The sequence below is a fragment of the Phragmites australis genome, chromosome 9 (genome assembly GCF_958298935.1).
Source record: "Phragmites australis chromosome 9, lpPhrAust1.1, whole genome shotgun sequence".
Classification (NCBI taxonomy): domain Eukaryota; kingdom Viridiplantae; phylum Streptophyta; class Magnoliopsida; order Poales; family Poaceae; genus Phragmites; species Phragmites australis.
This window is the reverse complement of record NC_084929.1, coordinates 30,204,314-30,227,078: the sequence shown is the minus strand read 5'-3', so window position 1 is coordinate 30,227,078 and position 22,765 is coordinate 30,204,314. Positions and strand designations below refer to the sequence as shown.

Sequence of the window (22,765 nt, the reverse complement as noted above, 5' to 3'; positions counted from 1 at the left end):
TCAACAACCCATCAAGGTTAAAATTATTGTGAACAACAATTAAACCTATAGCTCGCGAATGATGGAACATTCCACCGCTCGACTTATGCATTGCTAAGCAGTTAAGTCAAACTTGTACTTAGATGACAACATGCTCTCAAGGCTACAAGGATGCGGGTAAACATTTTCTCAAGGTAGAGCTAATACAACCAACATAGGATCTACCCATTTATACCCGACACCGACTCGCTAAACATGCAATATACATAAGCATAATTTATCAATTTTAGACTTTATTCAATTGAACAAAGGTGAAATATGCTTAGTTGTTTGCCTTGCTGTTCAGGTGACCACCTATAATTACCCACGCAATACTCGTAGAAATCCGAGAGGTGGGCATCGTCTTCAACTGCAACCGTGTCACGCTCCGGCTCCTTGTTCACTAAAGAAGAGAGCATGCAATGATGAGCATGAGTGAATGAAATAGGGTATGACACAATGCTTAACAATATGCTAGAAGTACAAGACATGTGAATCAATGCAATACTAAACGATCTAAATGAAATCGGAAAAAAAAACAGCCACCCAGAGTATCCGGGTTGGTCCAGAGTATCCGGGTTCGGACCCTCCGGGTGAACCTCCGAAAGAGGCGCTCGGTTACTGCCTTTTTATTTGACTGGCCCGGAGTATCCGGGTGAATCCAGAGTATACAGGTTCCGGAGCCTCCATGCCATCCTCCGGTGAAGGTGCTCGGTTAGCCACTTTTCTAACTTAACCCGGAACCTCCAGGCTGGTCCGGAGTATCCGGGTTGTACCGGACACTCTGGGTGAGGCTCTGGGAGAGGCTCTCGGTTATTCGTTAACGCAATTACGCGGAGTCTCCGGGTTTACCCGGATTATTCGGGTAAGGCAGACTTTGGTTTTTCCACAAATTTTCCCTCGATCGATTCGACTCACTTTACAAATCTATGCTACACAAACGTGTATATTCCCTATCCAAAGGATTCTAAACCCATATTGCACCCTAAACCCTAACAAATTTTGAACACAATTCGATGGACAATTTCTGCTGAACCCGGAGTATCGGGGTGAGGCCGGAATATCCGGGTCAGCCCAGAAAAGCTGTTCTCGAGTGGATTTTTGGTCGATTCAAGTTGCAATCTTCTCCAAACCTAAAGAGAACATGTTAGGGATAGTCCAAGGGTCCTAGAACTCACTCATCAACTAGCAACACGACTCTATAACTCAAATTTGTCCAAAACTCCATTTTTGCTCCAAAACGTTCAAGAACTTCAAGAACTACTCGATTCTTCCATGAAAATGAAAATAAATTGGATAGATGATTAGCTCATGAGCTAGAGAATGCATATATACCACATGCATACCTTGACCTTGCTCCTAGAGAGAGAAATCCAAGGGAGAGTGAGAGAGCTTGAGAGGGGAGTAAGAGGGAGTTGTTGCAGCAGCTGTGCTGCTGGGTGGGAGGCATGGGGAGTGAGGGAGGAGAGAGGGAGAGCAGTGGTGCTGCCCCATTTGGTGGTTGGGATGGTGGGGCCACTTGTGGGGCTCACGTGTTGAAAAAAGAGGTATTTTCAATGCGATTTCTATTCTTTTCTCCCCCAAATTTCTTTCTCATATCCAAATGATTTTAAACGAATTGCTTTATAGTTACAAAACAAAATTACACATAATGCTTAAGAAGCATATTTATACTTAATTATGTAACTATGGATTTTGGGACGTGATAGAGCAGAGGGAAAAACACCTAGAAAATCCATGGTTGTGGTGGTGGAGGCAGCCCGAGAAGCAAAAGGAAACACCGTCTCATCAAAAATGACATGGCGAGAGATTATAACATGGTTTGTGGAGAGATCAAGGCACCTATAACCTTTGTGAGAGGTGGGATATCCAAGGAATATGCACGCTATAGAGCGAGGCACGAGCTTATGCGGGGTAGTTGCGGACATGTTAGGGTAACATAAGCATCCGAATATGCGAAGATGGGAGTAAGATGGTGGCTAACTATAAAGGCGGTGGTGGGGTGTGGAGTTGTGAATGGCAGACGAGGGTCGGCGATTCAATAGGTAGGTGGCGACAGCAAGAGCCTCAACCCAATATGGTGGTGGCATGTGCACATGAAGAAGCAATGTGCGAACACTATTGTTGAGAGTGCGAAGAGCACGCTCGGCCTTGCCATTCTGTTGCGATGTATAGGGACAAGAAAGGTGCAACAGTATGCCATGATGAAGAACAAAGTCAGAAGTAGCATTATTGATAAACTCCATGCCGTTATCAGCTTGTATGGATTTAATAGGGAGACCAAATTGTGTATGGAAGTGACCATGAAAGTGAACAAGGGTAGCATGAACATCATATTTTCGTTTAAGTGAAAAGGTCCAACAAAAGTGTGAAAAATCATCAATTATGACTAGATAGTATTGAAAACCTGAGACACTTAAGATGGGTGATGTCCAAATATCACAATTAACAAGCTCAAAAGGCGACAATGAAGAAGTATGAGAACTACTGAAAGCCAGACGCACATGTTTGCCCAACTGACAGGCATGACATAGATTGCTATCTGATTTATTGCAAGCAATGAGCGACGACTGCTGAAGCGTGATAAGGGTGGCAGTGCTGGGGTGACCGAGATGCTGATGTCAGATGGAGGAGGGGGGCAGCGATGGAGATTAACACGTGCATCAGGGAGGATGGTGGCGGGGGCACAATCGTGTGGAGGACTCCATTACTATTGCACCGAATGATCTCATGCCGCGTCTGGAGGTCCTTGATAGAAAAACCACGAGAGTCAAATTCAATGGTACATGAATTATCTCGAGTAACTATCGGACGGAAATTAGATTTTTCAGTAGAGATGGGATGAGGAAAACATTGTTAAGAACAAGTTGGAAGGAGTGTGGAGAATGGAGGTGCCACGATCGAAGATAGGTACGGTGGTAGCATTATCGACAGTGTCATGAGAAGGGGTGGGAAGGGGATGGGTAGATTGCAGGATACCTTCATTCGCTGTCATATGCGCCATGGCACCCGAGTCGACGACCCACTGATCTAGGGTCTGGGTCGACAGGGCATTCATAGCAACAATGAGACTCAACTGGTCCTAGGATTGCTGCATGGACGCTGACATGGAGGAAGGCACGAACATGGTGTGGAGATTCTGTTGGGGCGCCCACGGCCGCGGACCAAGGAGGCCAGTGGAGGTGTTGCCGACGGGATGCCACTGGGCCCCGACGCCAGGGCTGAAGCAAACCCACGGACCTTGGGGGGCCAGAGCTTGTTGAGTCACCGCCTTAGGATTAGGGTGAGATGACTGTTGTTGCTTGCCGCGTCTGCGGTTCTTGGCACCGCACTGCATGCTGGAGGAAGTGGCATTAGCGCTGGCACCCGCCAGCACCGGAACCGGGGGCCGGGGAGGAAGCGACAAGGGCGGTCCTGACAGTGGCGCCAGTAGCATGTGAGGTGTGCATCTCGGCCAAGAGCAGGGTAGTACGTGCCAAGGAGAAATATGAGAAGGGGTCCTTCCGGCGATGAGGTCGGCTTGATGGCTGAGACGTGGAGCCAGACCACGTAGCAGATTCAAGGCGAGTTGAGGGTCGGGGTGGCCAACATTGCGCAGAGAGTCGGCAAGTTGCTTCATGCGCTGTAGGCAGTCACTGTCATGTCGCCCTGGATGAGGGCGTGAAACTAGGCGGAGAGGTAGATTTCCTAAGGCTCTTTGTTGTTGCGGAAGTTTCCCTCAATTGCAAGCCAAAGATTACAGGCGTGCAAGCCAGGCTCCATAGAGACATCAAGAACATCGTCAAAGACAGAGCCGAAAAGCCATGAGACGACAGCATAGCCGCTTCAACCCATGCTGGATCGTCGGGGCGTGCAACAATAGTGTCGTTGATGTGGTGAAGAAGACCGATTTTTTCACACATTGTTGTGAAGAATTGACTCCGCTTGGTGTAGTTGGAGACAGCGAAGTCGAGCACGATCAGAATGTGCGTCTTGACGTTGACGACGTCGACAAGAGGAGGAGGCGACGACCGCCGTGGAGATGGCAGTCAAGGTGTTATGTAGGGGTTAGTTGGAACCCATCGCGAGCGCACAAGATGGGGTAGTGGAAGATGGCGACAATCGCAAGAAGCGGATCATCGAAGGCTTGGCAACGGCGGCTTGAGGCCAGACGTCGATTAGGGTTTGTGTGGGGTGGGAGGCGCAGGATTATAAGCCTGATACCATGTAGAAACGTAGGATTTGCGCAAGGGAGGGGCAGGGGCGCGAGGCTTTTATAGATGGCCAGCAGAGTCAGACGAGATTACAGGATCTATTGCTAAAGGATACAAACCGACGAGATTTTTTGCATAAGATAATTCTTTTTTTGCATATTGCAATTTTATTTTGTAACTGTTGTAGATGATTTATCTATTTGTTGCGTCTTTGTTTCGGAAATGTTGCACATATTACATGAAATTGTTTCACAAGAGTTTCTTTTGTTGTAGTTGGACACTCGATTTGTTGCACAAGATATTTTTCCTCGTTGCAATTGGAGATCCGATTTGTTGCACAACAAAAATTTTCTTGTTGCATTTGGACATTTGATTACACTATGAGCAACTTGAAGTAGCGTATTTTTGTGGGAACTCTATAATCATGTTTATGATTCATCGAATCCCAAATATGCAAAATATTTCATATCAAATGCTTGAGTTTCTCCTATATGCAATATTGATAAAAAAAAATTGCAAAATCTATTGCTTGAGGTTTGTAGTCCGTTTTAAATGACTTTATTGAACATATAAGCTTATGAGATATTGACACTTTATGATAAAAGCAAAATTCATTATAATGTCAACTATTTTGCTAGGTTCATCTTTGAGCCTAATCCATTGTATTTGTGCTTTAGATATTTATTTTGGACTCATGCTTGATTTGCCTTCAATTGAATTTGTTTCGATTGATATCTATTTCAATTTGAATTGGTATCTCTTCTAAATAGAATGCTTTGTATTTTCAATTAGTATTCCTTTTAAAATCCAATTTGGCATCTCTTTGAACCCCCTTTGATCTATTGTATAGCATACTCTCCTCATATAGTTCATAATTGGATAAGTGTATTTGATTTAACTTAAATTATAAGAAATACACATATCATGAGTAGCTTATACCGTACATAATCTTACACTAGTTTCTGATGATTCCTTTTGTGGGATAGAGCTAGCGTGCTTTGGAGAAAATTTCTCTTTTGGCAAGTCCTCCATAATTCTTACCAATTTGACATTAATTGGGGGAGAATTCATTTTGATGATTCTATTTTAGCATTGATGTCAATTGGGGGAGAATTTAGAGTAGATGTTATATTTTGTAAGAGAGCTTTGCTTATGGGGGAGAATTATTTGCTCAAGGGGGAGAATTTGCAATCCCTTATGTTAGTAATGTGGATGTCAATTGGGGGTATTTAAAAGTAAATCCATGAAACCTCCTTGTTGAAAATGTTTTGTTTTGTATGATCATATTCATTTTCATCTTGATATATACTTTGTCATGCTTGCTTCATATGTATAAAGGAAACTCCGTCCAAAATTTGAGATAAACAATATATGTAATAATATTCAAGATTCATTCACACATACATAAATTGTGGGCGAGTTTGCTTTATACATATTTAGTTCTATTAAAATCAAAACCTTTGTGGTATTTGATGCTAGTAAAACTAGTTTTGGTAACCTCAAATATCTTTGTGATATTTGATGTTTCTAAAACTTGTTCTTTGTATACATTCATCTTCGGATTATATGTATACTTAAAACTTTAAATTTTTCAAATATAATTATCTAGTGAGATTGTCATCAATTACCAAAATAGGGGAGATTGAAAATGCATCTAGCCCTTATGTGTGGTTTTGGTAATTAATGACAATACCTATGAACTAATAATAGTGTTGAGTTTATTAGTAGGTTGTTCCATAGGTAATGCATTGAGAGATATGCATGAGCTCTAGGTGAATAGGGAGATTAAAAATGCATCAAGATGAATGAGCTCTAAGTGATGCTCGGGAGATGCATAAGTGATTTTCTGAGAAATGCCATGAGAATAAAAGAAATGCATCGTTTTCATTGAGCCCTTAGTGATGCTCATAAGGAGAAGAAAAAGCTCAATAAGATTGGTAATAAACTTCAAGACTAAGTTACATATGGAGATCAAGTAACTAAAGGATGATATCGCCAATAGAGTTTTATGGACTAACCCGTGTGCTATGTGCTTAAGAATGAGCGGGGTTAGGTTCTATACGAAGATTGGCAATATACATAAAGTCTAATAAGTTACGTGTGGAGATCAAGTAACTTAAGGTACAAAAGTTGTCAATTAGGTTTTATGGACTAACCCATGTGTTTTGTGCTTTAGAGTAAGTTGAGGTTAGGATCCATAAGAATGCATATGTTGAATTGAAATCATATATGCCAAGAGTGAAGAACAAGAATGAACTCCATATTTGATAAAGTGAATTCTTTGAATATATCGAATACAAAGTGGTTTTCTATGGTAAGACGGTGAAGGGCAAGCAAGACTCGGCTGCGATGGACCATCCGTGGTGAAGGGCAAGCAAATGACTTGGCGCCGAAGGACCAAGGCGGTGGTGAAGAGCGAGTGAAGGCTTTAAGCCAATGGACCGTGTAAGTCCATAGAAACCTATGAATAATTTTCATCAAACATATGAAGAATCAAGAAGAGATGGAGTGAAGATTATATGGAAGTTGGCAACCCTCAAGGTTTGAATGAAAGAAGCGGTACTTGAAAGTTATTCAAATGCTCAAAGTAGTTCAAATGAGTTTTATCTTTTAATTTGGGTATAGGTATACTGTACTATTAAGAGGGATGCAATGTAGAGCTAATTGTCGTGTCTCAGTGCTCAAGAGTTTCTAACCAAACCCAAGTGAGAGTTCTTTTTAGAAATCCCGGTGCGGAAAGTGTGGAAGTGTCCGAATTGGATTTCGAAGTGTTCCTAATTTGATCCAATATGTTTGAGGTCATGAATTTAGTTGGGATGTGTAGCCCTCTGAATAAGCTTTCTATAGAGCCCAAAATCCTCGAAATCGGACTTCGGGATCAAAAGTTATCGCCGTTTTTATAGGCCCAGCTGTGCTGAACCCGGATACTCCGGGTTGACCCGGATTCTCTGGGTTGTTTGTGAAGGTCGATCTCGCCTCTGCAAGGAAAGAGATAAAGCTAGTGGATCAAGGAAAGCGGTTGAAAGAGACCCAGGTTGTTGGAGCTTCCTTAATGGAGACGTAAGATTAATGGTGGTGAATCCGAACTTCAGGAAACAAATCTTTATGTCTCCACTTCGGTTTGTTTACTTTTGAGTTCTTGCTCAATACTTGGAATCATAAATTGGAACACACGATTTCATTTGGTTTGAGCTTGATCTACTCATTTGTGTGTTTTTGATTGTAGATTCTCCGTGGATCTACTTGGAATCATAAATTAGAACACACGATTTCATTTGGTTCGAGCTAGAACTCTTTAGGCATTGTTTGTTTCGACCTAGTTTCTGTACAGACCCCGGAGATTCCAGATTTACCCGGAGGTTCCAGAACTGTACAACCCGGAGATTCGGATTATGATACTCTGGTGAACAGTGTTTTCAGTTTTTTGAATTAATATTTTATTACATATCTTTTGCTACAATTGAATAATTTTTGTCACCTTAGGATTGTAACTTTCACACTTATTTTGGGTGATTGTGCACTAGTTGAGCCTATCATATTTAGGTTTTTCACTTGTGAAAAATCTGTTAGTTTATATTTCGCTACTAGTTTAGGACAACGGAAAAAGATGACGAATTTCTAGAAAAACGCCTATTCACCCCCCCCCCCCCTCTTTAGGCAATATTATTGTCCTTTCAGGACCATCAGGTGAGTTAAAGTCCACCAGAGCCAAATTGCAACCTCTCTGCAAGAAATGCTCCGTCGTATATTGTTACCTATCACCGGACCATCCAGCGTGTACTTCAATTTCTACCTCTGGGATGAAAAGCACCGACATGAATCTCGTCTGAACACCGGATCTTCCGCCGTGTACAAAATCTCAAATGTCAGATCATCTAGTGTGTACAATTTTTCTAAACTCAAAAATAAACACGCTAACTCTATTTCTCTCTACAATTTTGGATAATCATGATCATAATTGCAATACATATATATACTCGTGTAATTCACAAATAAAAAATCAAAATAACAATATTATCAATCACTCATCACATATAAACTAATACATATTTCAATTTAATTTTTTATATATATATTATTATACATCTAGGATGTAGAATAGTACCGGTCCAACATAGTTGGCCCAGCCATGCCTGCCGCCCCGTCCGCACCCGCCCATCCGCGCACTACCCGCGCCAGCGCAAACCTCGCCAGTGGCCGCGCGGGAGCCGCCCAACCACGCCTGTCATCCAGCCCACTCGAGCCCATGGGCACGTCCTGCCCGTCCAGCGCGCGACATGTGGCTGCCCAATTCGCTCGCCCGCGCGCGCCCCACCATGCGTTTTGCATGCGCGATCGCTGGTGGTTCACGTGGGAATCGATGCATGGCAGAAGCACCGATATGTGATTTTTTGCATCTGGAGGCATTGATACATGGCTTTTTCATGGCAGAAGCATGCAAGCCGGTGTGCTTTTTAGCATGCATGCATGCGAACTGATTTTCGTATGCATGCCCTTGGTTAGGTCATGGTGATCTCGGTCAGGTGGGGCCAGACGAGTGAATTTATTATGATTTAGGTTCTTTCTTAGTTTATTCAGCGGTTATATCAGTAGTTGTTTAGTAATTTTAAGTTTTAGAAAAATTATTTAGTAGATTAAGTAATTGTTGAGTAGCAGTTCTACTGTTGCTAATAATGTTCAGTAGTTCTAGATTATAATAAATTTTGTTGAATAGTTTTTATTCAGTAGTGTCAACAATTGTCAGTGGTTGTTTTGTGGTTCTAAGTCATATTAAAATTATTCAATGATTTTTAATAGTGTCAGTAGTTTAGTCTAGTGTTTTTAATAATATCAGTAGTTTCAAGTCATAGAAAAAAAATTTAGTAGTTTGTGTCAGTAGTATTAGTAATTATTAGTAGTTGTTAGTAGTATTAGTAGTTTTGATTCAGTAGTTCTAAGTCATAGTAAATTTGCTCAATAGATTTGTTTAATAGTTTTAGTAGTTTAGTTCAGTAGTTATGTCAATAGTTTAATAGTTTGTGTCAGTAATTTTAAGTTATAAGAAAATTGTTCGGTAGTTTATATCAGTAGTGTCAGTAGTTTATGTTAAATAGTTTATTTAGTAGTTATTAATAGTTTGCTTAATAGTGTCAAATGTGCTAGTTCTTTAGAGTTCAGATCAATGCTCGCTTCTGGCCGTACTTCCTCCATTGGCATCTGATGAAATCGGACACTAGTATTACAAGTGATGTACAATTGATTTCTTGCTTCTTCCTTCACACACATATATAGACACTAGTGTTACAAGTGATGTATTACTGGCGCGAGGTCATTCATGTATGTGATACTGCAATGTATGTACGTGCAGACGTGCTACGACATAGGTGTGCGCATGGTCACTTATATGCCCATGCACGTACACACATGCAAGTGTGTGTGACATGAGCGGAGCGGGTGCGCTGGATCCCACGCAGCACGGTCGGGGCACCGCCCTACCTGACTCTGACTGCACGTACCCTAGGCACGGCATCAGCGTGTTGCACACCGTGGAGCACGGCAACATGCCCCCCGCGCGCGGCGGCAGCGGGGCCAGCACCAGCAGCGCCAGGGCAAGCGCGCGGCGAGACGCAGCAGCAGCAACCATGGCAAAACTCTCAGAGAATATGGCCAGAGCGAGAGAAGCATGTGCGCGTGTGGAGATGAGACCAGCTGGGGCTGCTTATATGAGGTGTAGAGCTGGGACGTGGGTCATACTATATTACTATTCCTGATCTGTCTATGGCACGATATTTTGGTATGACACGAAATATTTTGAGTCGGATCGGACGGTGTGAACACGAGGATCGTGTCGTGCCTAAGAACTTAGCACAGTAGATATGCCGGCACGACACGATAGTTTAGGTTGTGTCCGTATCGGCACGGCACAAAAAAGACACGATACAATCTGTATAATCATTTTTTCGTATTTATCCTCTAATCTCTCTGATACAAAACGTGAGACATTAAGATCATATTTGTTGGTGAGAGATTATAAGAGATAAATATGTAAGCACGAGATATAAGTGTGAGATGGTATGTATGAGTATAAAAGACATAAATATAAGATAATAAGAGATAAATATATAAATATTATTAAATAATTTGAAACAGGGTCATACCTAGATCGGCATGCCGATGACGGCACGACTTGCCTAGTATCTTACTTGAACCTTTATAGGTTTGAGTAGCACGGTACAATAGATAGATCTGTCTAATGAGCATGATATGACGGCGCACGAGACACGATGAGACCGAACCGTGCCGGCAGGACACGGCCCTAAGTCCCGGCTCTAACGAGGTGACGTTCATCAGCGCGGTCCACGTGAGTAAGGATATTTTCTCTGCTCATCCTGCGAGATAGACTCGTAGTGCCGTACTGGTGCATTGTTGTATGGGAACAAAACATAGCAAAAGTGTGAACACTACTGGTACTGTCTGGTATTTTTGTGCCTGTGCCGTGGCGCAGCTGCAGCAGGGAGACTTGACTCGTGGTCGTTGATGGTGAGAACTGAGATGGATCATACCCGCGATGATACGTGGGTTGGGTTGCTGCCGAAGCAATCCTTTTATGGACAGATCAAGAAATATTTATTTTTTAAAATAAATATTTATAAAAATATATCTTAGATGAAAAGATTTACGGATATAGATGTCTACCATTCTTTCAAAGATTTCAGAAAATGGTAAATATACCATGATGGTACAAACAACTCTTACTGCTCTCTCATGTGACAGTTAGACCCTTACCGCATTTTGAGATGATGGTTAGATCCCACCCTATTCTTATCATCCCTTACCGTCCTATAAGAGAATGATTAGTCTCTGAATGAGCGGTTAAGCAAACAATATTTATAATTTTTTAATATGATCTCAAATTAAGATAATCTTTATATGAAAATTGTAACTATTAACGAGGTCTATAATTTTATAGTTGATTTTTTTCTATTTAAATCGGTTTAGATGATCAAAATATGGCTATAAGTTCTAGATCTAGCTTTTTATATATGAAACTAGATCTGTAGCTTCTACATACTTTTTGGTATACAAACGGATTTAAATGAAATAATGTTAAACTATAAGTTATAGTCTCGTCGATAACTATAATTTTTATATAAAGATCATTTTTATTTGAGATCATATGAAAAAGTTATAAATAGTTATTCAGTATCGTATGCCTAACCATTTCCTCATAGGCTAATCGTCCTCTCAAATGACGGTAAGGGACAATGAGCCTGGAGTGGGCTATAACCGCTCTCTTAGGAGTAGTGAGGGCTTAATCATCTTATGAGAGGATGGTAAGGATTGTTTGTGCCATCGTGACATGCTTAACATAAATATTTATAATTTTTTTAAAGATGTAGGCGTCTATTCTCGCTAATTTTTTCATTCAAGATATATTTTTATAAATATTTATGTTAATTTTTTTAAAAGCTCACAGATCAACAGGCCATTCGGGTCGGAAAAAAATTATATGAGACCCTCTGCAGAAAGGCCTCCGTGAGACCCTGATCTACACCGTTCGTTCTGGATCCAACGGTCTGATTGAATATATGTGAGAGAAATACAGGATACGTGTCACGCAGAGATGAGGGTCTTTCTGTGAGACCGGGTCTCACAGAATTTCCTTCCATTCGGGTCTATTCTTAGTCAAGTCGTCGTGGAAACGTTGTGTTTCATGAAACTTATTGGCCGGTAGGCGGCCGACGACGACTCGTCTTCGTTGGGCAATGAGAGATGGAAATATGCATGGCCTGAATCCCTCACTATCTCTGGCCCAACGCGCGCGCACTAGCCGGGCCAACCCAGCAGCGCGCCACCCCTGTACACCATGTGTCCAGTGTCACTCGCTTGCACCCTCGCGTCCGCGCTTTCCACGTGTCCTGCCACCGTCCTCCATCCTATATCACCCGTTTAGTAGTTATCTAATAACTATCATTTAAATTTAATAATTCTAGTAGTTAGTAGTTGTTTAGTAGCTATCAGCTAATAATTCTTTAATAGTTATTAATAATTTTATTGTTTAGTAGTTATGTCAGTATCTAGATAACTATCAAAATATTATTCAGTAGTCATTAATAGTTTAGTATTCAGTAGTTCTAATTTACAGTAAAATTGTTCAGTAATGTGTTATTAGTTATCAATAGTTGCTAATAGTATCAGTAGTTTGTTCAATAGTTTTGGTCAGTAGTTTTTTTAATAATATCAATAGTTTGTTTAGTAGTGACAACTATTGACATCACTGAACTATAATTACTGACATTACTGAACAACTACTAAAGAGCTATTAAACTATTGAACACTAATGTGTATGTGACACGTGGGTGTAACCGGCGCGCCATGTGTGTGCGCTCTGGCATGTGGGCACATGCGCACGGGGTGCAGGCGCAGTCGGTGTGTTGCACGCCATGTGGCGTGCTTTGAATGGGGTAAGGTAGACTGGGCCAGGTTAGGTGTAGAATAGCTACTCTATAACTTGGGTAATACGGTGACGTGAGGTCTCACCCATTTAGCGGACGAGCCTTTGATCTCGTTCGCTGAAAGGGTGAGACTTTTCTTGCAACAATGTCCAACGGGCTTACCTAAAAGGTGTCTTCCACTAGTCGAACGACACCTTTTAGATATAAAAACCGGCTGCACCAGCACTATCAATATCAATGGCCATTTTTTTCCAACCCAGCTGAGAGATAGGGAGCAGAGGAGGAGAGGGAGGAGAGGGGAGAGGAGGGAGGAGAAATTGGTGGCAAAGCCCTGCCGGAGGAAGTAGATATGTTTCTTATCTGTTTGTTTTTACAAATTGAGTAGGATAGTCACTAGTGCTAGGTTTTAAAATAGTTTAGAGGTTAGATCTATATATTTTTTTTATAAATTTAGTAGGATAGCCACTAGACATATGTTAGAATGTAGATCTAAATTTAGAATTATGGTTAGACATAGCTTAGCAATTAGACCATATTTATACGCATATTTTACCAAATAGATGTAGTATTTAGACATATGATAGATATTAGATGTAGTTAGATATGGTGTAGGTATAACTAAGGTAATAGGTGTAGGATTTAGGTGTGTTTAATGGAGTGACCTGAGAATATTTTGTTGCAATATAGATTAACTGTTAGGTCATGTAATAAATGTTGCATTATTGTATATGTAGTTTTATGTAATTTTTTTATGTTATGTTCCAATAATGTTAGTGTTTTTTTAGAGATGGTTGGCACGCATGTCGGATAAGTAGCAGTTTATAATTTTTTATGGGGATAGTGAAATATTATATGGTTTAGAAATAGTAGTATTGTTCGTATTTGAGTCAATAGATAAAGGTATCTTCAGACCTATATAGAAAAGTGTCAGATACTTGTACGTTGGGCACGTGAGGTAGGACCAAAAGCAGTGAGGAAGAAAAAGTACCTACGTTGTACTCAATAGACCAGATGTTTTAATCATGTTGTTTATATTCCATAAGGCATATTAGGTTTAGACACGGTAATTGTTTATATTATAATGATCTTGTATAGTACATGCCATCGTTTGTGTATGTCACAGTTTTCATTAAAATCACCGTGTTTCACTTTCCGTTTCTATCAAATCCGAATATCCAAAATATCGCATAAGCATCAAATAGCACCGGACGAATCAATAAAAAAAAATTACGACGCACAGACGTTTATTCTACTATAAATAAAATAAAATTTGGTCACAGCAAAGTGTCACCCGCCCTTTCATCGGGCAACAGTAAGGTCTTACCCGGTGAACGAGTGACACATGGTATGTCATCGTATTTTTTAATTTCTAACCAGTGGCCCCATAAGGTATCGTCAGTTTATAGGGTGAGATCTTGCTCTCGCTCGATTACGGATGACAATAGCTTATTATTGCAATTTTTAATATATATATATATATATATATATATATATACATAGGATATATATATATACCCTATGTGTGTGTTTTAAACGGGCTGTAATTGAGCTTCATAGGCTGGATCGTCTTCGGTTTCACAGTTGAGTTGGAACGTTGGGCTAATTTTATTCAGGCCTGTAGCTGTTCTATACCCAATGGTCCCCCTCCAAATCGGGTTGTGAAACCGACAATCTTTTTTTTTCCTCGAGGAAAACCAAGCAGACAACCCTGCCTTTTCATTCTCACACAGCGATTCTGAAATTCGCAATTACTCCTCGATGAGATAAGCTATGAACAGTGAACGCCATTCCATATACAGGTTGCCAAATGCGGATGTAAAAGTAAGCAATGAAAAATCTCTGTTCTCGAGGAAGTAATCTTGAGTGGCAAGATTTGTGAATGCATCAGTCCTTTTGTCATCCCAGAAGAGTATTTGGGTTATTTTAAAAACTGTTCTACAGAGCTTCTGTGGTGGGATCACTCTACTTTTTTATTTTTATTTTTTTTTGCAAAAATGCTAATCAAATGTATTCTGTGGGACGTTTTCATTTAGTTGGACATCTTGACGGAACCATGTTACCACATGCATGGTCCAACGATGCTGAAAGCAAAAGATAGGAACAAAAGCCATATCAAAATACAGACCGAAAGGATCCACATGAACGTGCCTTTCGTCATCATGAGAAAAGATCTGAGGTGGATAACGAAAAAGAATTATCCGGTTATTCCTACAGCTACTAGCTTTTGGTGATCGATTCAACATGTCTGTTCCAGCCCAATATCTCTTGAATAAGTGTCAAATAATTATACAAAATTAATTATATATTGGGTTTGAAGTTACATTAGTAGTATAGGGTGAAGTTAGAGTATGACTCTTATAACTTATCTTTCTCATAAATATGAGAGGAATGTTGCTATTGTAATAATAACGATATAGCGACATACTCGAAGGTTCGAGTCGGCGGTGGTTTTTGTTGAGCTTCAGAGTGGCCGATGTTGCAAATATAGGGAGTAACGTGTGTAGTCATATTCTAGGATGTAGGTTTCAGCCAAATCTTGTTAACAAACATGATGCCTCTGTTATTGTTTGTGATTTTACGTGCATCATTTCGGTAGATCAATCTGCTGCTTCCGCTAAAGACTAAATTTCTTAACAATATCTTTCTGCATCAGTCGCACGTCAGAATTTTATGCAGACCAGTGATCCGTTACCCAGCGCACGAGCAAATCATTCAGGACCATATCTGCCTGCTATTCCAGTGCCCTTTACACATTACGACATGCATGCCACTTGCCAGCCATCATGCCCTAGAGAAATTAAGACCGATTAAATGTTCAGACGCTCAGCTCAGTCATTCAATCTCAACGACTTTCAGCAACGAAAGCATTTTCTGAACGAATCAGTTGCTGTGACATTGCACGTTCGGAGCATCAGTTCAGCAAAGTTATTAGGACACTGTTATTTCTAATCTCAGGTTCAGGAAATGTTTGAAGAACAAACAAAGCGGTCTGTTCGACTAGATCATGCACCCATTTTGTCATGTCCAAGCAAAGCATATTCCTAGCAATAATGAACCACCACCAGGTATGCAACCATGCATGCAACTCTGGAAAGCTAACCAGCAGTATACTCCTAACTGTATAACGAACTCATCATTGTGTCTGTCCGAGTAAACAAGATACAAAGGGGCGTAGGCCACAAGGATTCCCTTGGGCACAGCCGCACCGGCAACGCGTTTCATTCTTGGAGGATTTCGCGGAGATCCTAGCCCGTTTGGAAGGACCTGGAGCCGAGGCCGAGAGGTCCGACCGTCCGAGAGACATCTCCAATCTTAAGAGTCCCATCACGGCAAGATCGCGCGATCTATTTCGGTGTGCACCCCCACATGGCTGCTGCCCTCCTCCCCCCGGAGCGTCCCTGTCATATCCGCATGTGGTGCGTGCAGGAAGAAACTGCTCCGCACTGTTCTGTTTCCTGCTCGCAGCGGCTGCTGGCAGATGATCAAGTGTTGATACGTAACTTGTGGTTCTACATTCTCTGAAACAAAACTGGAGGCGTTCTGAACATTGCTTCTGTTGTGCAGCTTATCAAGCAGCTGAACAATTCCTAATAAAAAAACTACTGAACAATTTGCTACGGAGGCCTAAAAAACAATTTACCACAGTGTTACGGCAGCAGTTATATTTGAGTAGGGTAACTCGGTGAACTACTGAACAATTTCTCTAGGGTAACTCGGTGAAGATATTATTTCTGAACCCGCATTTCTGTAGGGTAACTCGGTGAAGATATTATTTCTGAACCTGCATTTCGGTAGCAGTGCAACTGCCACAACTTGTGGGGTGGGGGCTCAGGTGAGGCACCAGACGATTCAGTAGCTGTTGGGAGCAGAACGAGTCCAAAGAGGAGGCCACTGGTTAGTGACGGGAGATTAGCCGTAACTCCCGGGCGGCCATGTGCAATCAACATGGCATGGGGTCAGCGACGGCGAGCCTGGGGAACTGTTGCTTTCCTGATACTGATCAGAGGCAGGCAGGCGTGTTAAACCATGGGCAATGCAGGGGAAAATCAAACGGTAGCAATACAAAATATTAGTAACAAAGACTTATGTAAAAGACGATGTTCTTCAGTTAAAAAAAGGGGGCTTGGACTTGGACATGGACATGCATGCATATGCTTGACGGCAGCTTTGTTTGAAGCTGCTGGATTCATGCACAGTTTATTGTGTCTCACTAGCTATCACCTACACAGTTAGGCCATGTTCCACGCATGTGAGGTGTGTGTGTGTGTGTGACCATATGAATCCCCCTTGCAGGTCCAGGAGCAGAAGCCCACAGGCAGGTTTTGTCGATTCACACCTTATCTACCTCGAAACGTGCACTAATCATTAGCCGGTAACGTGTATCAGTTTGTTTAATCGCTTGCTTGATGATTCCCTCCGTGTGGGCTGGTATTCTTTTATGTGGTAGCTTCATGTGCTGTGCGGGCCGACAAATCGACCCGTGTTTTATATTCAATCAATTGTTAGATGTACTCCTTTCTGAGCTTAGATTAAAGCAAGGTGATCTTACCTGCTGAACTTGGTAGAGTGATTATCAGATAGATTATCCTGAAGATTTTGCAAGGTTCAGCGATCAGTGAACCATCGAGCTTCACTCCTACCACTCACATATGTGCATTGCATTCCACTACCGAAGCATGCAAAAATTTTAACCCGGAATTACGTCAAGTTGGACGAAAACGAGAAGGAACTCATGGTTGGGTGCTGCGGATCATATCATGCTATCGGAGTTTGATTTGTTTCCCCATCAGAGTCCTAGCTAAGCAGCGCAGAGCAGGCTCGCGAGAGCCATGTGGATCGGCCGCGCGGGACCGGGACCCCGCGCACCCCACGCACCCACGGGCCACGGCACGAGCAGTCGGTGCCTGTTACGTGCGCCGCGCGCCCGAGAGCGCTCGCATGTGCGCCTCCTCCTCCGTCCGTGGCCGTCCTCCGTTTTATTTCGTTTCTGCTTTCATGGCAGCCTTTAATCGCAGGCTCGCACCAAATCGCAAAGAAATTACACGCAAGGCCCGGCCCCTAGTTTCCAACCGCCACCAGCGCTGGAGCTGTGCTTTCGCTCGGCTATAAATAGCGGCTGGGAGACCCAAGATCCTCACTGCCAACCAGACGTTCCGAACCCAGTTGATAGCAAGCTAGCTTTAGATACCCTCCCTCAGAGGCTATCTCTAGCTAAAAGGTCCTATCTAGTTAGCAATGGCCATCGCCGGTGCTCTCTTCCTCCTCTTCTCGACGACCTTCAGTCTCGTCGCCCCGCAAGCCGCGGCCGGCGGCTACGGAGGGTGGCAGAGCGCGCACGCCACGTTCTACGGCGGCGGCGATGCTTCCGGCACAATGGGTGAGTCCCCTGCCCTGCCCTGCCGGTGAATGTAATACGTTGCCGTTCAGTTCTCCAATTACCACGACGCTTACGGTGAATTCTATTCGCTTGTACGTACACAGGCGGCGCCTGCGGGTACGGCAACCTGTACAGCCAGGGGTACGGCACGAACACGGCGGCGCTGAGCACGGCGCTGTTCAACGACGGCGCGGCGTGCGGGTCCTGCTACGAGCTGCGGTGCGACAACGACGGGCGGTGGTGCCTGCCGGGCTCCATCACCGTGACGGCCACCAACTTCTGCCCGCCCAACTACGGCCTCCCCAGCGACGACGGCGGCTGGTGCAACCCGCCGCGCCCGCACTTCGACATGGCCGAGCCGGCCTTCCTCCACATCGCGCAGTACCGCGCCGGCATCGTGCCCGTCGCATACAGAAGGTGTACATACTTACTCCACATGCATCGCCGTACTTGCTGTTGTCAAGAGTCAGTGGTCACGCACGTTCCGTTACGTTACGTACGGCCCCCAGTTATGACCCACCACTGTGCAGTAGTACCACGTCCTGGCTCGATCGCGCCGATCAACCGCGTCGGTCGGTTTGAAGGTTCGTGGGCCCAACATCCGGTTCGGTCCATTAGTTCGGCGGGCGACCCTGCAGATCCGATACGGTGCATGGGGGATAGGCTCCTGGCAACGTGCATGTACTGTGCCTTTTAACGTTGTTGCTGCACTAGTAGTACTCCACTTGTACACTTCACTCTCACTTATTCCCATTGACATCGACCACGATTTGGTCGTTCCTAGTTAAATCTTTTCACGTACAGCTTACGTCCTGACCGCGTTGCATGCGAGATCGGTCAATGAGCTAGCTGGTGACGATCAACGGCTAACGTTTGCGCTCACAAATGCATGCAGGGTCCCGTGCGTGAAGAAGGGCGGCATCCGGTTCACCATCAACGGCCACTCCTACTTCAACCTGGTGCTGGTCACCAACGTGGCCGGCCCCGGCGACGTGCGGTCCGTCTCCATCCGGGGCTCCCGCACCGGGTGGCAGCACATGTCCCGCAACTGGGGCCAGAACTGGCAGAGCAACGCGCACCTGGACGGGCAGAGCCTCTCGTTCCAGGTCACCGCCAGCGACGGCCGCACCGTCACCAGCAACAACGCCGCCCCCGCCGGCTGGCAGTTCGGCCAGACCTTCGAGGGCGGCCAGTTCTAGAGACCATGGATCGACCAGCTTCCTCCATCGATCTCAACAAATCACAGGAGAGAGATGCTAATCATCCGATAATTGTTGATTTGTTTTGCGTAGGGAAGCATGCATGCAAGAGAAAGACGAAGCCTCTTCGATTATAGCCAAGAACGAGGCTTTGTGCTACGCTGAGGCTGCTAATTAGCACCCGCCTAGACGTTTCCTTCTCTGGATCGGACTTGAAGATTGGACCGCCAAGAAGAAAATAATTGATTTTTTTTTCACTTTTGAACGTTCTTATTGTACCGCATCGGCCTTGTGTGGAAATTAAAAATCGCAAGGCCGGCCATTTAAGGGCTTGTTTAATAGAGTTTCAACTCCAAAAAAATTTAAAGCCGAGTATATCTAGCTTTAAAATTTTGCGAGGTTAGAACTGTGGGTATCTTATTTTTATTTTAATTTAAAAATATATGTTTAAATTATTTTATTTTATTATATAAATTTCAAATCTAAGATATAATGATCCATCAGCTTATTCAGTAGTAGCTTGTGGTGTGTTGGGGTGGTGACTGTCGGTGTTTGTTGGGGGTGTAACCCCAAGTACGTATCTTCTCCTCACATGGGTGGGGACGGAGGCGTTTGTGCGTGTCACGAGCGGTGTCGGTTGCGCCGCGGTGTACAGCTCCTAGCTGCATGCTGGTTCAGTGCAGTGCAGTGTCAGTGCTGTATATGATAAGCTTGTGATCCATCGATTTCATTATCCACGGCATGTGAACCTGCTCTGTGTACTATGCCTGTTGCGTCTCTCGACACGCTTGATTGTAGTAGAAAGCTCTTCTTTTTGCGTTGGCCCCATGGGCGCTTTTGAAGCTAGCGAAGATGTAGGGTCGCCTACTAGGGCGCCTGACACGTCCGCGGTGTGCTTCATAAAGTGGTCGCTTGAACAGGCAGGCAAACAACTTTAAAGGCCGGTTACGTCCGAAGCTAATGCAGAGCCGAACGACGTATATGTAGTTAGGGAATGAAAGAAGCACCGGAAAATCTCGTCCCGACCCAATGCCTTTCCCGATTTTTCCCAGCCGTTTCTTTTCTTACCTGAACGTGATAACCGAAAACGAGGCCGAAATCGATTCGAGTCTCTTCCTGATCGAATCCCATTTTTTATTTGGATATTCCTAACATGATTCTCGTTTTCCTAGCCATTGGTTAGGGATCGAGGGCCATGTGTGAAGCTATTGGGTGACAAATCAACGAGACTTGTCATGCATGGATGATATATTCACTGTAACTCATACTCTCTTCGGTTCAAAATAAATGTGTTTTGGGTTATGTATAGTTAACTATTTTAAACTTTGATAACAAATTACTTTTTATGTATTGAGTTTGTATAATTGAAATGGTACGGATAGATTTGTCTCAAAAATACTTTCGTAATCGTATGTTTTTACTATATTTTATCAATATATTACAGCAAAAAGTGATAGTCAAAATTGTATTTTAAGTACCATGTCAATATCTAAAACGACACTTATTTCGGACTAGAGGTAGTATATGCTTATGGGCTTAAATGGATATATCAACTTAATTAGTTATAAATGCTTGTGCTAAGTCAAATATTTGAAGTTATGGTTCTATGGTTCTGTGTTCCCAATATGAATTATCGATTTCCAATCGACATCACATGTTTTTGTTCGGATGACTCTATTTTGAATGTCCAACAATTCAAACTTTGTTTTATTTCCGAGAAAAAAAAATGTGAACGCAGTAGTTAGAGACTTTTTCCAACAGTTCCCATCCGTTTTCAACCCCCTCCCCCCCCCCCACCCCCACGTATACTCTAAGAGATAGTAACATTTCACGGTTTAGCTGATCCACTAGCTTTTCTTCTCGGGTGAGCCTATCGGTGTCCTCTACACTAATCCACTGGTCTCCCGCGCTAGACCAGTGCCGCCGCCGGCCCACCGGCACCGGGTATGCAAACTGCAAGCACGGTTATGATTCCCTTTTGCAGCCAGCGAATCTTAACTATGGAGGCGTTCGGCGAACGGGCGGTTGCACGTAGCTTTCAACGATGCCTCACGTCTGTCTGAGAAGGTTGCAGCTAGCCATGTGCGAGTTACTCGATCGGGTTTGGACGGCGGCGAGCTGACGCGGTGTTGCTGGCCCAATCTCGGCCACCGCCTTGCGTCGTCGTCGCGGCGCGCCGTCTCTGACTTCCCTTCACGTCGTCGTGCTGTCACCCTCGCTATCTGCGTTCCCGCGTGGACCGAATGATTGAAATGGGCCAAAGCCTGTTAATATTGCGTCAGGACACACTCAGTCTTCCACAATGGGTTTCGTAGCCCAATGAATCACACGCAGATGGACGGATGTGATATGCCGGCCCATTACAAGACGAGGGAAATCAGGTCGGCCTTGTATGTTTAGCTCACTAGGATTAGTAATTCTCCAAACTTTTTTATTTTTAAATCGAAAAATTGCAAAAATAATGGTACCCAATATTTCAATGCTCTCAAAATTTAAAATACTACCGAAATAGTAATGATAAATTCTGAAAAATGTATAGTCTAGAGGATACTGTAATCTAGCTTTCTAAAATATTTCAACTCACACAATTATTTGTACAATGAAAAATAAAAAAGATAAATTTTAGAGACTTAGATCATAGTATTTTCTACACCAATAAATTATTTTAGAAATTTTATGACTATTTCAATAGTGTTTTGAATTTTTAGAGTAATAGAACATAATATTTTTTGTTTTTTAAACAACCTATTGTTCTTTTAAAGGGCGATAGGAGACTAGATATGCGGTTTTTTAAAATACTAGGATATTTTAGAATTTTTAATTTAAGATATATAAAAATATATATCGTCCGCGTCCGATCCCGGGAGGCCCGCAGGGACCGCAAGCCGCCAGAGCGCTTCAGGCGCAGGGTATGAGTTTTGAACTGTGTGACTCTGCAGTTGCATATCGTCGTCAGATTTCACTATTAAAACGCATCTCCTATAGGAGAAGTTCGATGACAGATTTGTGAATTCGTACTTGCTAATTGTGTCCTGATTCGGGACTGCACGTCTGCCCCGATGGCAACTACATAGTTCCTGTGGGATGAACCGATCCCTGACATTTAGTTCCATTTCGTTTTGTTTGCGTGTCAGCTGATATCCACACAACTTTAGCTAATCAGTAGGGATGGGAAAAGCTAGTGAATAGACTGAAAAATATCTTAAGCTGGCTGATCTGTTGCCCGTTCGTAGTTGTGCAATTTTTTGGAATGACTGCAGTGGTAACACATACCCAATTTTTGGTTAGGGCAAGCTCTAGCTTTAGTGTTTGAATTTATGTTTGGGGCTTCAATTCTGCCCTGATGGCAATTACACGTGCCTGTGGGATGAACAGGTTTCTAACGTTTACTACCATCTCTTTCACTTTTTCAGCTGATAAACACACGTTCAGCTGATCATTTAGGATGTGAAATGTTTATATATAGATTGCTCTGTATCCAACTTTGCTGATCTTTTGGCTGCCATAGTTAATTCTTGTTTGGTGCCTGACTTCAGCTCGAAC

The 22,765-nt window shown here is 43.1% G+C and overlaps 1 protein-coding gene and 1 non-coding gene across 2 annotated transcripts; both read left to right on the top strand.

Annotated features, from left to right (window-relative positions):
* The first annotated feature begins 17,789 nt into the window (after window positions 1-17,789).
* On the top strand, window positions 17,790-19,986 carry LOC133929079 (expansin-A4-like). Its single transcript, XM_062375672.1, has 3 exons — window positions 17,790-18,023; window positions 18,128-18,440; window positions 18,919-19,986. The coding sequence occupies exons 1-3, from the start codon at window positions 17,882-17,884 to the stop codon at window positions 19,220-19,222; spliced, it is 759 nt and encodes a 252-aa protein (XP_062231656.1). The 5' UTR covers window positions 17,790-17,881; the 3' UTR covers window positions 19,223-19,986.
* Window positions 19,987-22,578: 2,592 nt separating this feature from the next.
* LOC133929983 (small nucleolar RNA snoR99) lies at window positions 22,579-22,678 on the top strand. The gene has a single exon (XR_009911703.1). It is a non-coding gene; the product is annotated as a small nucleolar RNA snoR99 (small nucleolar RNA).
* The last annotated feature ends 87 nt before the right edge of the window (window positions 22,679-22,765 follow it).